The following is a 12606-nucleotide window of genomic DNA, read 5'->3' as shown; positions in this document are numbered from 1 at the left end:
CTTTATGACTAACTCCTATGATGAGCTATATATGTGCTTATTAAAGCAACAAAATAATGAAAAGTATTTTTGCCTGGTTTCTTACATGTAGGGTATTTTAGTGTTAGTAAACCATTTATAGCCGCATATAGCCTACATCATATGTTGCACTATAAAACTTGATAACGTTTGGGCAGTAGGGCCTATAATAAATTTAGCCACGGGCAAGGATTAGATCTACTATTTAGTGAGCTAGCTAGTGGATATTCCTGTGGCTGTGATAGCCTAGCAAAGACCACTCAAATACAATCCCATCTCGCTTAAGTAGGGTCTTAAGTAATTATGGTGACAATGGAGCGAAAGCTGTTATAAGACAGCTCGAAATAGTTAATAATATCATTTCTAAATAGCCAGCTGGAAAGAAAGCTAGACCAACATTCGCCACACATAGTCACGGCCACAGCCGTGCCCCCCTATTGTTTTTGGTTTTGCCCTGCCCAAGTGTTTCCCTGTCATTGTCGTCACCTGTCTCGTTCAGTTGTCGTTAGTTTCATTGTGTTCACCTGTGTCTTGTTTGTTTCTGTGTATTTAGGTTCATGCTTTGTGTCCAGTCTTTGTCTTAGCATTACCCTTTGTCACTGCGTGTACCCTGTCTGTTTCCCGTTTTGAGAATTAAACCTGTGTTCCTCGCTATGCCTCGGTACTCCCCTGCATTTGGGTCCAACCCCACCTCACGTCGTGACACACATAGCTCTCCTATAGCACTGACAGTGTTCAGGTTATAAAGTAACTATACACAGCGGACAGAAGGCTCGCTGTAGTTTGGCTGAATAATGAGCTGAAGAATAGTCATATATATTTAATAATGAAAAGCAATGGTTATTTGAGACTGAACAATTTACCAATAAATTAATCTATCTATCTGCAGGTACTCTTTATATACTCTGGATTGGAAGCGGTATTCATTGCGACCGCGTGGCCTAATGGATAAGGCGTCTGACTTCGGATCAGAAGATTGAGGGTTCGAGTCCCTTCGTGGTCGATTTTTGCTTTTCTGTTTTCAATGCTTTGTCACACAAACAGGCAGAGGTGCCAGCTAGTATGATTATTTCGGGGGGGAAATACAAAGTGTTTCTTGATTTATTTGGACAGATATAAATACCTTTCAGGTAGATTATCGTCGCTCCATATACAGAGTGTACATCTACGTAAACATTTCTGTATCATTTCTGTATCATTAGTATCATAATTACTGAATTATAAACATACTTTGGCATATAGTAAAACAGAAGCAGAGTGGCGCAGCGGAAGCGTGCTGGGCCCATAACCCAGAGGTCGATGGATCGAAACCATCCTCTGCTATTTTGTTCTTCGATTCCTGCGCAACTCATGCGTCGTTGTATTTATCATTATATACACCAAACAAAGAATCTCGATTGTACTATGTTCTGTAAAATGTATACGTTTCTTGTTGATACATTAATTATTTTGGTTATCAATCAATACAGTACAACTTTAAAGAATACATATATTCTTTACATCTTTTTATTTCTTAAACACAATATATACAAATTATGTCCCCCTAATATCTGAAAAAATATGTGCAATAGGTGACAGATGACCATTCTTCAGTCAAAATCCACTCTTCTTGACTGCTTGTTTGCTGAATTGAACTTTTTTTCTTTAAGCCTTTCCTGGTTTCTTCTTTCCAACCTGGATGAAAAAAACAAAGTCTGCCTTTAAACCTACAGATCCATGACGAAGGGAAAGAGAGACTCTGGGACAGCTACCCAGTATTTGATTTGACCTGAATGGACATCAAAAAGACCTATAAAAGGTGGAACGGCTACACAGAACAGGATTGGACAAAACAGGATTGGACCTGTCACCCATCATACCAACCTGGATGCTCTGAGGGCTATGTCCTCGTCCGAGGGCTCATGTGGTTTCTCGCTTGCCTCAATTATGATGTCAGAGATCTTCTGTATGCAGTCTCCAAGGTTACGATGCTGGCTCCTGGTAAGCTCTGACGTCACCAGCAACTCCCCTGCCTTGTTGATGCGGTTCTTGTTCTGTGATGAGAAGGGGGATGTTGGCATAGGTGAATGTTTGATTTAATTGTTATTAAGATTATAAATTAATCTTAACGCACAGATATAAAATATTTCATCAGATATCTGGTCTAAAGAAAGGGGAAGCAGTGTAAGGCTGGGTTTCACATTATATGCTCAAATCTGGAGTTGCTGGACGGAATCTCTTGATGGGTCTCACACCTCATTGTGTAACTTACTGTCGCATTGCTAGTCATGTGTTGAAAAGTAAGGGTCAAGATGTGGTCTGATTGGTTGTTCTGTGTATAAAGGGAATTGTGAAGCATTGTTCTGTGGATTATTCATCTCCTGAGGCCTTCTCCTCAGCTCTGGCTTGTCCTACTTCTTCTCCTTCCTCACATCTTGCTTTCTCTCTGATTTACAATAATCATGGTAGCGTAGGTAAGAGATGACTTTCATTTTGTAACACGATTGCCTCAAAAATTGATTTAATTAATTTTCAATGCGATTAGATGTATATTTAATTTAACATGACATTGACCTTTCTTGCCCTGATTTGTTGATTCAAATACATGTAATTCCATTGTTATTGACATAATTTGGTTAATGTTAATACTGGGATTCAGTTTCATCTTCCTTCAAACATAGGGGATTTCGTTTTGGTTGTTTGTCCAATATTAAACCCATACAGCAGCAAGCAAGAAATTGTATCATTTATTTTCCCCTACACAAAGCACTGGTGTAATTTGAACTATCAGGACCTTGAATTAAACACGAATATTAAAGGTGTATAGAACTTAAGAATGCAGTAGTGAGTCTGACCTTCAATAAAATATTTTGTTTCACATCATCTGGGATCCAGTCTGCTGTGTATATGTGGAAGCGGACCTCTGCTTTGGTGCTCACTGTGAACAGACAAGACAATCAGTCAAAAGATGACCATTCTGTTTGGTTCTGTCAATGCTGTTAAAATAGTACTTCTAGTCTTTGTTTATCTGCTGCACTTACTTTTTTTTAAAGTCACTTTGGATAATGAATTAGGCTAAATGTTTCAATGTTAATGTAATTATATCGTGTTTCTAACTATTACATCAGGCTCTCAAAGTTTTTCAAAAGTTTGGCGTGAGATTAACATACGTGTCAACATTTGGGTAAAAAACGTTATGTTTTCTGATTGGCATTTAACTCTGTATAACCAAAGAGTGCTTTTATTGGCCTACTCTTTGGTATAACTCGAGACAACTATCATCTCGGCAGACATCTATCATCAGTAGCCTATGCTTGCGCTTCGTCCATTGAGCGGTCCCTACTTCTCAGCGTGAGAAACGTTATAAATGCCGAATTCGTGAAGAGCCCTGATTATTAAAAATTAGCAAACAGAAGTGCTAACTCTGGAATCATTTACCGGGCAGATAATTATGATCGTTGAATATGTTTAGGTATTTTGACGTCACCTTTGTTAACGTGCTGACCGCCAGCACCGCTGCTTCGGCTGTATGATATTTTGAGACGATCTGTTTTCAGAAAGGATACACAGCTGTTCATCCACAAACATGGTCAAGTTCGACATTGAGATCCAACTGTTTATTCTCTGTGGTGCAGTTATTCAAATCAACATGGTAACCTATATAATAAATAGCTTGCTTACCCACTGGAATGATAATATGACCATCCTGCACAAATAGAGGCGACATTCAATTAATGTATACAGTTTAATTATGTGGAGAGGTTTATGTGTAATACTTGGGTGTTCTGCTAATTTGTGTCTACCATGCGTAGGCTGAGATCTAGGCTACTAACCTGTGTATTATCCCCTGCTTTGCTTCCATAACCAAGACATTGACGAACGCAGTGACTTATAATGTTGCTATTTCCTTTGACAATAGTTGTAAATCTTTCACGTGGTGTGAATATTTGAGATATCACACAACATTTAAGCAGGGAGTAATAGCACTGTATGCGAGCCGCCATATTGGATCTGTCTATGTCTATTGGATTTAACTTCTGCTAGGATGTTGACGAAAAGGTTTCAACACATCTGAACAGAAAGCGACAAAGGAAATGTAAAACGTATTGTAAATGTAATGTAAAGAATTTGAAAAACCACAATGTTAAATGTTGTGAAAACCGAAAGAATGTTAGACAAAAGTCAGGTCCTACCGAGATTTGAACTCGGATCGCTGGATTCAGAGTCCAGAGTGCTAACCATTACACCATAGAACCGATATGTATTATCGGTAAATTAACTCTATTACTATAGTTTCCTTGTATTTTCTATCGTATACACAAAGGGTTGGAGTAAGTCAACGGAAGAAAGTTCAAACATTCGTTGTAGATCACGTCATAAAACAGTTGTAATCTTGACACATTCAAACAAAACAAAAACAATTTCACCCCAGATGGGACTCGAACCCACAATCCCTGGCTTAGGAGGCCAGTGCCTTATCCATTAGGCCACTGGGGCTTGATACATGAGAAAAAATTTAACCCTTTATATCATTTGAATACAATACGTCGTGTGACAGCGTTTATATTAAACATGATTTATATATGTATAGAAGTTCATTATAACATGTTAATTTTGACTAACTTGAACAACTGGAATTAAACTCACTGTCAGACGATGAGAAGTACTGCCACAGAATGCAAACGCCACGTAGCCTGCGCAAATGAGTGTGCCTTCCTGTAGCCAAGGACTGGAATCCACAAAAAAAAGTATCCTAGTGCTTAAAATTAAATACAAAAATAAACATTTTACAAGTTATGACTTGTGAGGGTACATTTGTACAAGTCAGGTGAGATTTAATACGTTGCTGTCCAGGGTTGACAACATCGATCATTCGACAAGCTCCTGAGCGTCCTGATATGGCACCACCTCCCAGACAGACACACCGCCGGAGTTGTTTTCCTGGGTAGAAGGATAGCTAGCTCGCTACTAGTAGCAAGCAGCTAACATTCTGTTGGATTCAGCTAACATTCGAGTCAACTCATCGGCAAAATAATGAATTTACTACCATCCAACCCACACGGGAACGGACTTCTTTATGCTGGATTTAACCAGGACCATGGTGAGAAATTACTTTTTGCGTCTGTTTTTCAAAGGAAACAGTATTTGACTTGCTGTCGTTGATGATAGCTAATGACGACTTTAGGCCGACCACAGCCGTAGTAGACTACCCCACCATAGCTATCTCGACTGGGGCTACTTGTTTGTAGTACAATACACTAGTGGGCTAGCTAGCTATATCAGTAGGTTATGTTGCAAGCTGTCTCACGATCAAATTGAGATAGAGACTCGTTTGAGGTTGTTATTTTCTCCTTCCAAACTGTATCGTAAAATAAATTTGGCATTTCAAAGGGCAACCATACAGCTAGCTCATAGTTTTATTTCATCAAGCTGGTAGTTTGACAGCTGTCAAGACAGTTAAAGCTAGTCAATGCTAGCTAGTTTTAATGCCCTACCCACTAGCACACCACTAGCTAAACAGCTAGCTAGCTAATGTGTTTGCTACAGTACTTAATTCTTTAACTAATCTTTTGTTTGGTAGAGACTAACGTCAGCTTATTGGTAGTGCTAGATAGGCTAGCTATCTAGTCATTGTTCTTTTCGAACGTTATGTTAACTTTGATGTATTTGTGCTTTCTAACAAGTAAAGCAATAAGAATACAGATGACTGTAGTCTAGCTAGCATTTTTTTTAATAAAATGCATTTAAACGTAATACAGTCCGGCACGTGACTTCGAAGCTTGTTACCGATTCACGGTTGATCCATCATAAATGGTCTTATTCAACTTAGACAGTTTTTTTATGTTTAGTTGGCAAGTGCTTTCTTGACGTCTAACAAAGGAATGGTAAGGGATTTCTATACGACCCCGGCTGGCTTTTCAATGACACTGTACTACTCCTAGTGTGAGATTGATCTTACTACGAGCAGCTTCTTATTTGATGCGAAACAGGGAGGGTGTAGTATTTCAGCGGAGAACGGAAAAAACGTTAGCAGACACGGACGTGACCTCAGATGGCCCTCAGTGTACAGTAGCTTTTTCATCTGATAAAGGTTAGGTAACCTGTAAAAAGATGGGGGGGGGGGGGGCGGGGGGGGGGGGTTTCAGCTGTTAGTCTTAGGACAGGGGGCTATAGCTATATATTGTTTGTGTTGAGGTGGATCCACAGTTATCTAACATGTCTCGCGCTCTTTGTCCAGGGTGCTTTGCATGTGGGATGGAGAACGGATTCCGAGTGTACAACACAGACCCTCTCAAAGAGAAGGAGAAACAAGGTAAATGAACTTATTAGAGATCATTACGAAATGCAACTCGAATACAGGCCTGTAAAACCTCACGCCAGATGTCTATGAAGATGTGTTCATGTATTGACGTATTCACTCATGTGCTGTTCTCCCATCCATGTCGTTGTAATGGTCATTATAGTCATAGGGGCAGTTTCCATCATTTGCTGTACAGCCATTATGGTTCAGTTCTGTTGTGGCTGAGAGTCAAAAGTCCTTTTCTCGGTTCCTTGCGTCCTCTCCTAACCACATTAAGGCGGGAGACAGCGCAGGCTGAGTGGGAAACCAGGAGAGGCGACACAAGGGGTCAAGGAAAGAGGCTTTTGACTCTGACTCTTTTTTTTTCTTTTTTTGATCTCTGTATGAAAACTAGTCAGTTTGTTTGCAGTAAATCAGGCCATTTTGCTGCACACAGGAACACAACATTGTGGCAGCGAGACCCAAGGTACTTCCTTCCTGTGCTTGAGGATCCTTCTTGGTTTCTGTGTGGATGAGGAGGGGCGGGAGATAAGAGGAAGTTAATCATTCCCTCTAAAGAGCCCTGCACATGTGACTCGGCACATGACCTGGTTCAAAGTCGCCCTTTTTTTCCTTCCCCCCCCCTGTAAAGGGTGAGGCTAACAGTGCTCTGTACAGTGAATTGACAGTGAGCGTGTCAGAGCTGGCCTGGCCCTGGTGCAGTCCACGGTAGACCCATGTGCAGGTGCTCTGATGTAGCTCTTGACCGCAGCATGAATGAAGTGATTTCTCTCCTAGTGCATGCTGGCGATGCCAAGACTCGTTGTTTGTTGATGTGTTGCCGTAAGAAATGAGCCGAATTAGCATTTAGGAGGGAATTTGTATTATGTTCTGTCAGGCCTGCATAACAAATACATTTATTAACTGTGTTACATAATTGGAAAGAGCCAAACCCTGAAAACCACCCTAAATCATTTGGTGGAGCATTGTAATGATGTGTTTGATGCTTTGAAGATTTAGCATCGTTGGCAGGATTCACTGGAATTCGAAAATTGTTTGATGGGCAGCCCTTATTGGCTCAGCAGATTTGAGTTGTTGAGATTTTCCAAAACGAGAGCCCTGTAGCCAATGAGGTGTCTGCTTGTCATTTGTGTCCGTCCAGAGTTCCTGGAGGGCGGGGTTGGCCACGTAGAGATGCTGTTCAGGTGTAACTACCTAGCGCTGGTCGGAGGAGGGAAGAAGCCCAAGTATCCGCCCAACAAAGGTATTTGAATGTGGAGCCCCTGACTGGTCTCACTGAAAGGAAGTGTGCGGGGGGGGGGGGTTTGGGTCGTGTTTTCAACCCTGTCGTTGTCCCTCTCCCCTGTAGTCATGATCTGGGATGACCTGAAGAAGAAGACGGTTATAGAGATCGAGTTCTCGACAGAGGTCAAAGCCGTGAAGCTCAGGCGAGACAGGTATCCACACCTCTCTCTCTCTCTCTCTCTCTCTCTCTCTCTCTCTCTCTCTCTCTCTCGCTGTCTCTGTCTCTGTCTCTGTCTCTGTCTCTCTGTGTCTCTGTCTCCCTGTCTCCCTCCCTCCCTGTCTCCCTCCCTCCCTGTCTCTCTTTCTCTCCTGCTGTCTGGCCTACTGCCAGGAAGCTGCACACGTCCAGTTCGGTCCTCGGCATCTAAACAGCCCATTTGGGATGTCGCCATGTTTCCAAGCCGCTGTAGCTTATTTCCCCATCGCCAAAGTCACGTGTTGCGAAACCCCTGCGTCTGACTGGAGACGATAGAATGATTGCTGTAATAGCCCTCCCCATAGACCTCTGGATTCAATTATCGGGATAAATGCTAGCATACGTCTGCTGCCCTGAGCCACTTTCGGCATGACAGTAAATGGCCCTCGTAATGATATGGGAATTACACCTTACCAGGGTATCTAGATGCAGTAATAACACTCACTGTGCAGTCTATTAGTTATTGGAGGAGTGCTGTCCATATGAACAGCGCCGTGTGTAGGTGTGTGTGTGTGTGTGTAGGGGGGTTATTGGCCGAGATGAAGTGTGAGTGATTGTCTGTCCTCAGGATCGTGGTGGTTTTGGACTCCATGATCAAAGTGTTCACCTTCACACACAACCCCCATCAGCTGCACGTGTTTGAGACCTGCTACAACCCCAAAGGTCAGTCCCGACCCAGCCCTGCTGTACAGCAGCTCTCGCATACCTTACCACGCTCTCAGATCACACACACACGCACACACACACACACCGTAAGCCAACAAACACTCCACAGAAGCAATCTAGATATTCCTGGTAAAGCTGCAAGCTACACACACACACACCCACACACACTGCTCCAAATATAAACAAACAACGTGTGGGTGTCACATAGCTCATCCCTAACATCTAACCACCAAACCAGTCAACAAACTTCTTCCCTCCCTGTGCTCCCCCCCCCCTCCCCAGGGCTGTGCGTGCTCTGTCCCAACAGCAACAACTCCCTGCTGGCCTTCCCCGGGACTCACTCTGGCCACGTGCAGATCGTGGACCTGGCCAACACGGAGAAGCCTCCGGTAGACATTCCTGCCCACGAGGGGGCGCTGTGCTGCATTGCCCTCAACCTGCAGGGCACCCGGATAGCCACTGCCTCCGAGAAGGTATCTGGCTTAGGGGACACGCCGTCCTCCACTGTACTACCACTGTACCGCTCCAGCCCCTGTTCCTCCATTGGTCCACTACCCCCTCTACTATACTGCGCCTCTTGGCTAGCACTCATCTCCTCTGCAGTTCCTCTACTCTGCAGAATCAAATGTATCGACAGAGAACTGAAACAGTGGCGGGATATATTCCTGCCGAACAAGCACTCGGTTTTTTCACATCAGCAGCTTTTGAGAGGAGATTCCTCTCTATACCCACTTTGTGTTAAGAATGGTTGTCCGGACTATGATTGGTTCTTGACTCGTGTTGTTGTTGTTGTTGTCGTCGTCGTGGTGCAGGGGACCCTGATCAGGATATTCGACACCTCGGCAGGTCAGCTGATCCAGGAGCTGAGACGAGGCTCTCAGGCAGCGAACATCTACTGGTGGGCGGAAATACCACGCACGCGCACACACACACTCTCACTCACTCACTCACACACACTCTCGCTCACTCTCACTCTCTCCCAATTCAGAACAAGTGACAGTTTTGACCTTACCCCTAACCCCTCTCTCTCTCTCTCCCCCTCCCTCTCCCAGCATCAACTTCAACCAGGACGCGTCCCTCATCTGTGTGTCCAGTGACCATGGCACGGTGCACGTGTTTGCTGCGGAGGACCCCAAGAGGAACAAGCAGTCCAGGTGGGTCCCAGCTCTTGAACACAACAACAGTTGACACGGGGAAAAGCCGTACACGACACGCATACATTGTATACTCTATTCGATTTTCCATACATTTCCTACGTGTCTTCAACCTCTCTCTCTCTCTGTCTCTCTTTCTCTGTCTCTCTTTCTCTCTCTCTCTCTCTCTCTCTCTCTCTCTCTCTCTCTCTGTCTCTCTCTCTCTCACTGTCTCTCTCTCTCTCTCTCTCTCTCTCTCTCTCTCTCTCTCTCTCTCTCTCTCTCTCTGTCTCTGTCTCTCTCTCTCTCTCTGGTTGTTTTGAGCCTGGTTGTTTTGAGCCTTGTTGTTTGAGTCTGGTCGTTTGATCCTGGTTGTGTTCCTGTCCCTACAGCCTGGCCTCCGCCAGCTTCCTGCCTAAATACTTCAGCTCCAAGTGGAGCTTCTCCAAGTTCCAGGTCCCTTCAGGGTCGCCCTGCGTCTGTGCCTTTGGAACCGAACCCAACGCCGTCATAGGTGCGTGTGCGTGCGCTCGCGTCCGTGGACGTCTGTACTGTGTTTTAGGTTATAGCCAACATCAGACATGCAACCAATGGTTTGACTTCCTCTCCTCCCTCCCTCCACCTCCCCCCTCCCAGCCATCTGTGCTGACGGCAGCTACTACAAGTTCCTGTTCAACCAGAAGGGGGAGTGTTCCCGCGACGTGTACGCCCAGTTCCTGGAGATGACCGACGACAAGATCTGACCTTCGACCTCCTGCAGGCGGACTCGTGTGCAGGCTGGTTAGTTTAGAGGAGGCGGCGGCGGTGGAGGAGGAGGAGGGCTGTTTCTGTGCTCCTCCCCTCTCGGTGCTGACAGACTCTGCAGGGGAGCGTCAGGGACATGGACACAGCCTGGAAACCACGGCAACAGGGACAGGGGGGGAGGGTTGAGGGAGGAAAGAGACACTCGGAGAGGTGGGACGGGTTGTCTCCCCGGCTCTGAGCTGGTCAGACTGTCCTAGGACCACCAAGAGGACAGACACAGGAGAACTGACTCTTATTTGAGCCCCCCCCCCTCCCCCAGGCTTCTGTAACCAAGCTACAAACGGGAAGAAGAAAAAAAAAAAAAATAATTAAAAGAGGAAAACTATTTTTTGGAAAGGACAAAGGTATTCTTTTTAATGATGTCTTCCGTGGGAATTTTACGCTGGAATACCATGGTTATTGAAAAGAAATGAGTAGTGGTGATCCTGATGGGTAACTGAAGAGAAACTATTCTTGACTAACACCACCTAACCTAAAAGTAGGGAGTGCCTGCCAACTGAATCAAAAGTGGAGTGTGCGTGTGTATATACTCACGTGTGTGTGTGTTTGTATATATATATATATGTGTATATGTAATATACAAGTCACTTCTGTGGTAATATTGCAAAGCAGGATGCAGGAAGTGGCCAGTGGACTTTGATAAACAGATGGAGACAAGTATTTTGGCTTTCTGCAGTTCAGTATTACTTGGCCTGTTCCTGGCTCGTGTAAGGACGCGGGATGAATGTGGGGGGCCTGTTCCAACTAGTTTTCCAGAAGTATCCGTCTGTGCTCTTGCTTTGCGAAGGCCGTCTTAGTAGCGTTAGTTTGATCTTATATTCACTGTGTGCACACTCGATACGGCAGATGTCACCTCCATAGACTGTATAGAGTAGACAAGGGGGAACAAATTGTCAAAATGGTTAAAAATGTTGGTTTTTCGTTCCATATTCATGTTTCTGCCCCCCTCACCCCACCCTGTGTATTTGTGCAATAAGATTTATTTTCCCCAAGAGAGATGGAGGGGGCTTAGGCGGTAACTTATTCTACGTATTTGTACCTGCTCGTGGACTCCCCGAAGGAAACAGACGGAACCAAATGGAAGCACTGATTTTGTTTTCTGAGACGAGGATTGAAACATGTATATTAACGTCCACGAACAAAATATGGTCTGTCACCGTTTAACCATTGGAATACATCATCATAACTTGATTAAATCAAAGTCCAGTCTCTCCCATGTTTGTTTGAACAGTGACGTCATCTCTTCCTGTCTTAACTCCCTGCTGGGTGTGAGGTGTTGCTGGATGATGTAGTCTTTTCAGCGCTGTAGTTCACCGGCGAGTCCAGCACGGATGACAACTGCTCCCTCTTGATGACGACACACCTGGTCAGGTGGTGGGCCTCATGTAGATGTGGTCAGGTGTCTGACTGAGAGGCTAACTGATCTTGGCTGGATTTGCCAGATTCGTTAAGAAGCTCTTAACGCTAAGAGCTTCTTAAGAGCGTTCCTAGAACGTTCCTAAGAAGCTTTTGGCGTTAAGGGATTCTTAACGAATCTGGGAAACCCGGCCCTTGTTAGAAAACTGGTGTCTGGCAGGCCCTGGAGAGAGCTGGACAGAGAACAGGAAGCTAGCAGGGTGCCTCACAGGAACCAGTCACACTGAGGGAAAATGTCTGCAGTCAAACAGATTGTGTGTCGAAACCAGTGGCTGTCCAGGCTGCTGTGATCCCTCTACTTACGCCCGTCACTTTTTTGCTCTTGTTTATCTCTACTTTGTACTTAAATCTTTCAGTTGGGTGTTCATTGGAGATGTCATCAGCATATTTTTTTTTACTCAGCTCTGATTGTAAATGTGTGTGTGGTGCACTTTGAAACCCCACAATTCTAATCGGGATGAAACATACTCAAACACTACGCTGCCATGGCGACACAGTAATGTAAAAATGATTGTAAAATACATCATTTGTGAATAAAACGTCACAAAACCTTTGTCTTATTTCGGTGCCCTGTTTTCCATCTACACGAGAACAGTCAAGGAAGACGTCAGTGTTCAGACAGGAAGCAGCCCTCACATCTGGTGTGAACTTCCTGAAACGGTTCAACTGCTGTCCTGATCATGTGTATGTTACTGGAAGGCAATGGTTTACACTGGAGCTGTATGGACTACTGTAGGACAACTGACCTACAGTTTACTTACATATCATCTTTTCTGCCGTTGACTACTCTAGTCTGGCCGTTGTCACGG

At 44.4% G+C, this 12606-nt stretch overlaps 2 protein-coding genes and 3 non-coding genes across 8 annotated transcripts; 2 read left to right on the top strand and 3 right to left on the bottom strand.

Moving 5' to 3' along the window:
- Positions 1 to 948: 948 nt before the first annotated feature.
- trnar-ucg lies at positions 949 to 1021 on the top strand. Its single transcript has one exon. It is a non-coding gene; the product is annotated as a tRNA-Arg (tRNA).
- Positions 1022 to 1493: 472 nt separating this feature from the next.
- Positions 1494 to 4730, bottom strand: mrpl58 (mitochondrial ribosomal protein L58). 2 transcript variants are annotated; one of them, XM_047032049.1, is made up of 6 exons: positions 3831 to 4537; positions 3679 to 3703; positions 3485 to 3544; positions 2853 to 2935; positions 1882 to 2051; positions 1494 to 1692 (listed from the first exon to the last, which is right to left on the bottom strand). In XM_047032049.1, exons 1-6 carry the CDS (start codon positions 3999 to 4001, stop codon positions 1608 to 1610), a joined length of 594 nt encoding a protein of 197 aa, XP_046888005.1. In that variant the 5' UTR covers positions 4002 to 4537; the 3' UTR covers positions 1494 to 1607. The 2 variants fall into 2 exon arrangements, 1 of the variants encoding a protein (XP_046888005.1); XR_006956930.1 differs by lacking the exon at positions 3831 to 4537 and adding an exon at positions 4645 to 4730 and having other exon boundaries at positions 1498 to 1692.
- trnaq-cug lies at positions 4182 to 4253 on the bottom strand. Its single transcript has one exon. It is a non-coding gene; the product is annotated as a tRNA-Gln (tRNA).
- On the bottom strand, positions 4422 to 4494 carry trnar-ccu. The gene has a single exon. It is a non-coding gene; the product is annotated as a tRNA-Arg (tRNA).
- Positions 4731 to 4943: 213 nt separating the features above from the next.
- Positions 4944 to 12331, top strand: wdr45b (WD repeat domain 45B). Of its 3 annotated transcripts, none has more exons than XM_047032047.1 (11): positions 4944 to 5098; positions 6236 to 6310; positions 6735 to 6764; positions 7440 to 7541; positions 7647 to 7734; positions 8347 to 8441; positions 8727 to 8917; positions 9257 to 9342; positions 9497 to 9598; positions 9970 to 10091; positions 10214 to 12331. In XM_047032047.1, exons 1-11 carry the CDS (start codon positions 5032 to 5034, stop codon positions 10318 to 10320), a joined length of 1065 nt encoding a protein of 354 aa, XP_046888003.1. In that variant the 5' UTR covers positions 4944 to 5031; the 3' UTR covers positions 10321 to 12331. The 3 variants fall into 3 exon arrangements, with proteins under 3 accessions (XP_046888003.1, XP_046888002.1, XP_046888004.1); XM_047032046.1 differs by having other exon boundaries at positions 6693 to 6764; XM_047032048.1 differs by lacking the exon at positions 6735 to 6764 and having other exon boundaries at positions 5017 to 5098.
- Positions 12332 to 12606: the final 275 nt, after the last annotated feature.

Source organism: Hypomesus transpacificus, chromosome 13 (assembly GCF_021917145.1).
Source record: "Hypomesus transpacificus isolate Combined female chromosome 13, fHypTra1, whole genome shotgun sequence".
Lineage (NCBI taxonomy): Eukaryota > Metazoa > Chordata > Actinopteri > Osmeriformes > Osmeridae > Hypomesus > Hypomesus transpacificus.
This window is presented reverse-complemented; position numbering and strand designations above follow the sequence as displayed.

Excerpts from the sequence above, each read along its gene's own strand:
- mrpl58 (XM_047032049.1), bottom strand. The coding sequence starts at position 4,001 with ATGGCGGCTCGCATACAGTGCTATTACTCCCTGCTTAAATGTTGTGTG. Across the intron at positions 3,704-3,830 it reads AAGCAGGGGATAATACACAG|GATGGTCATATTATCATTCC; the intron begins GTTAGTAGCCTA and ends CTATTTGTGCAG. Across the intron at positions 1,693-1,881 it reads ATAGCCCTCAGAGCATCCAG|GTTGGAAAGAAGAAACCAGG; the intron begins GTTGGTATGATG and ends TTTTTCATCCAG.
- wdr45b (XM_047032046.1), top strand. The coding sequence starts at position 5,032 with ATGAATTTACTACCATCCAACCCACACGGGAACGGACTTCTTTATGCT. Across the intron at positions 5,099-6,235 it reads TGGATTTAACCAGGACCATG|GGTGCTTTGCATGTGGGATG; the intron begins GTGAGAAATTAC and ends CTCTTTGTCCAG. Across the intron at positions 6,765-7,439 it reads TTGTGGCAGCGAGACCCAAG|AGTTCCTGGAGGGCGGGGTT; the intron begins GTACTTCCTTCC and ends GTGTCCGTCCAG.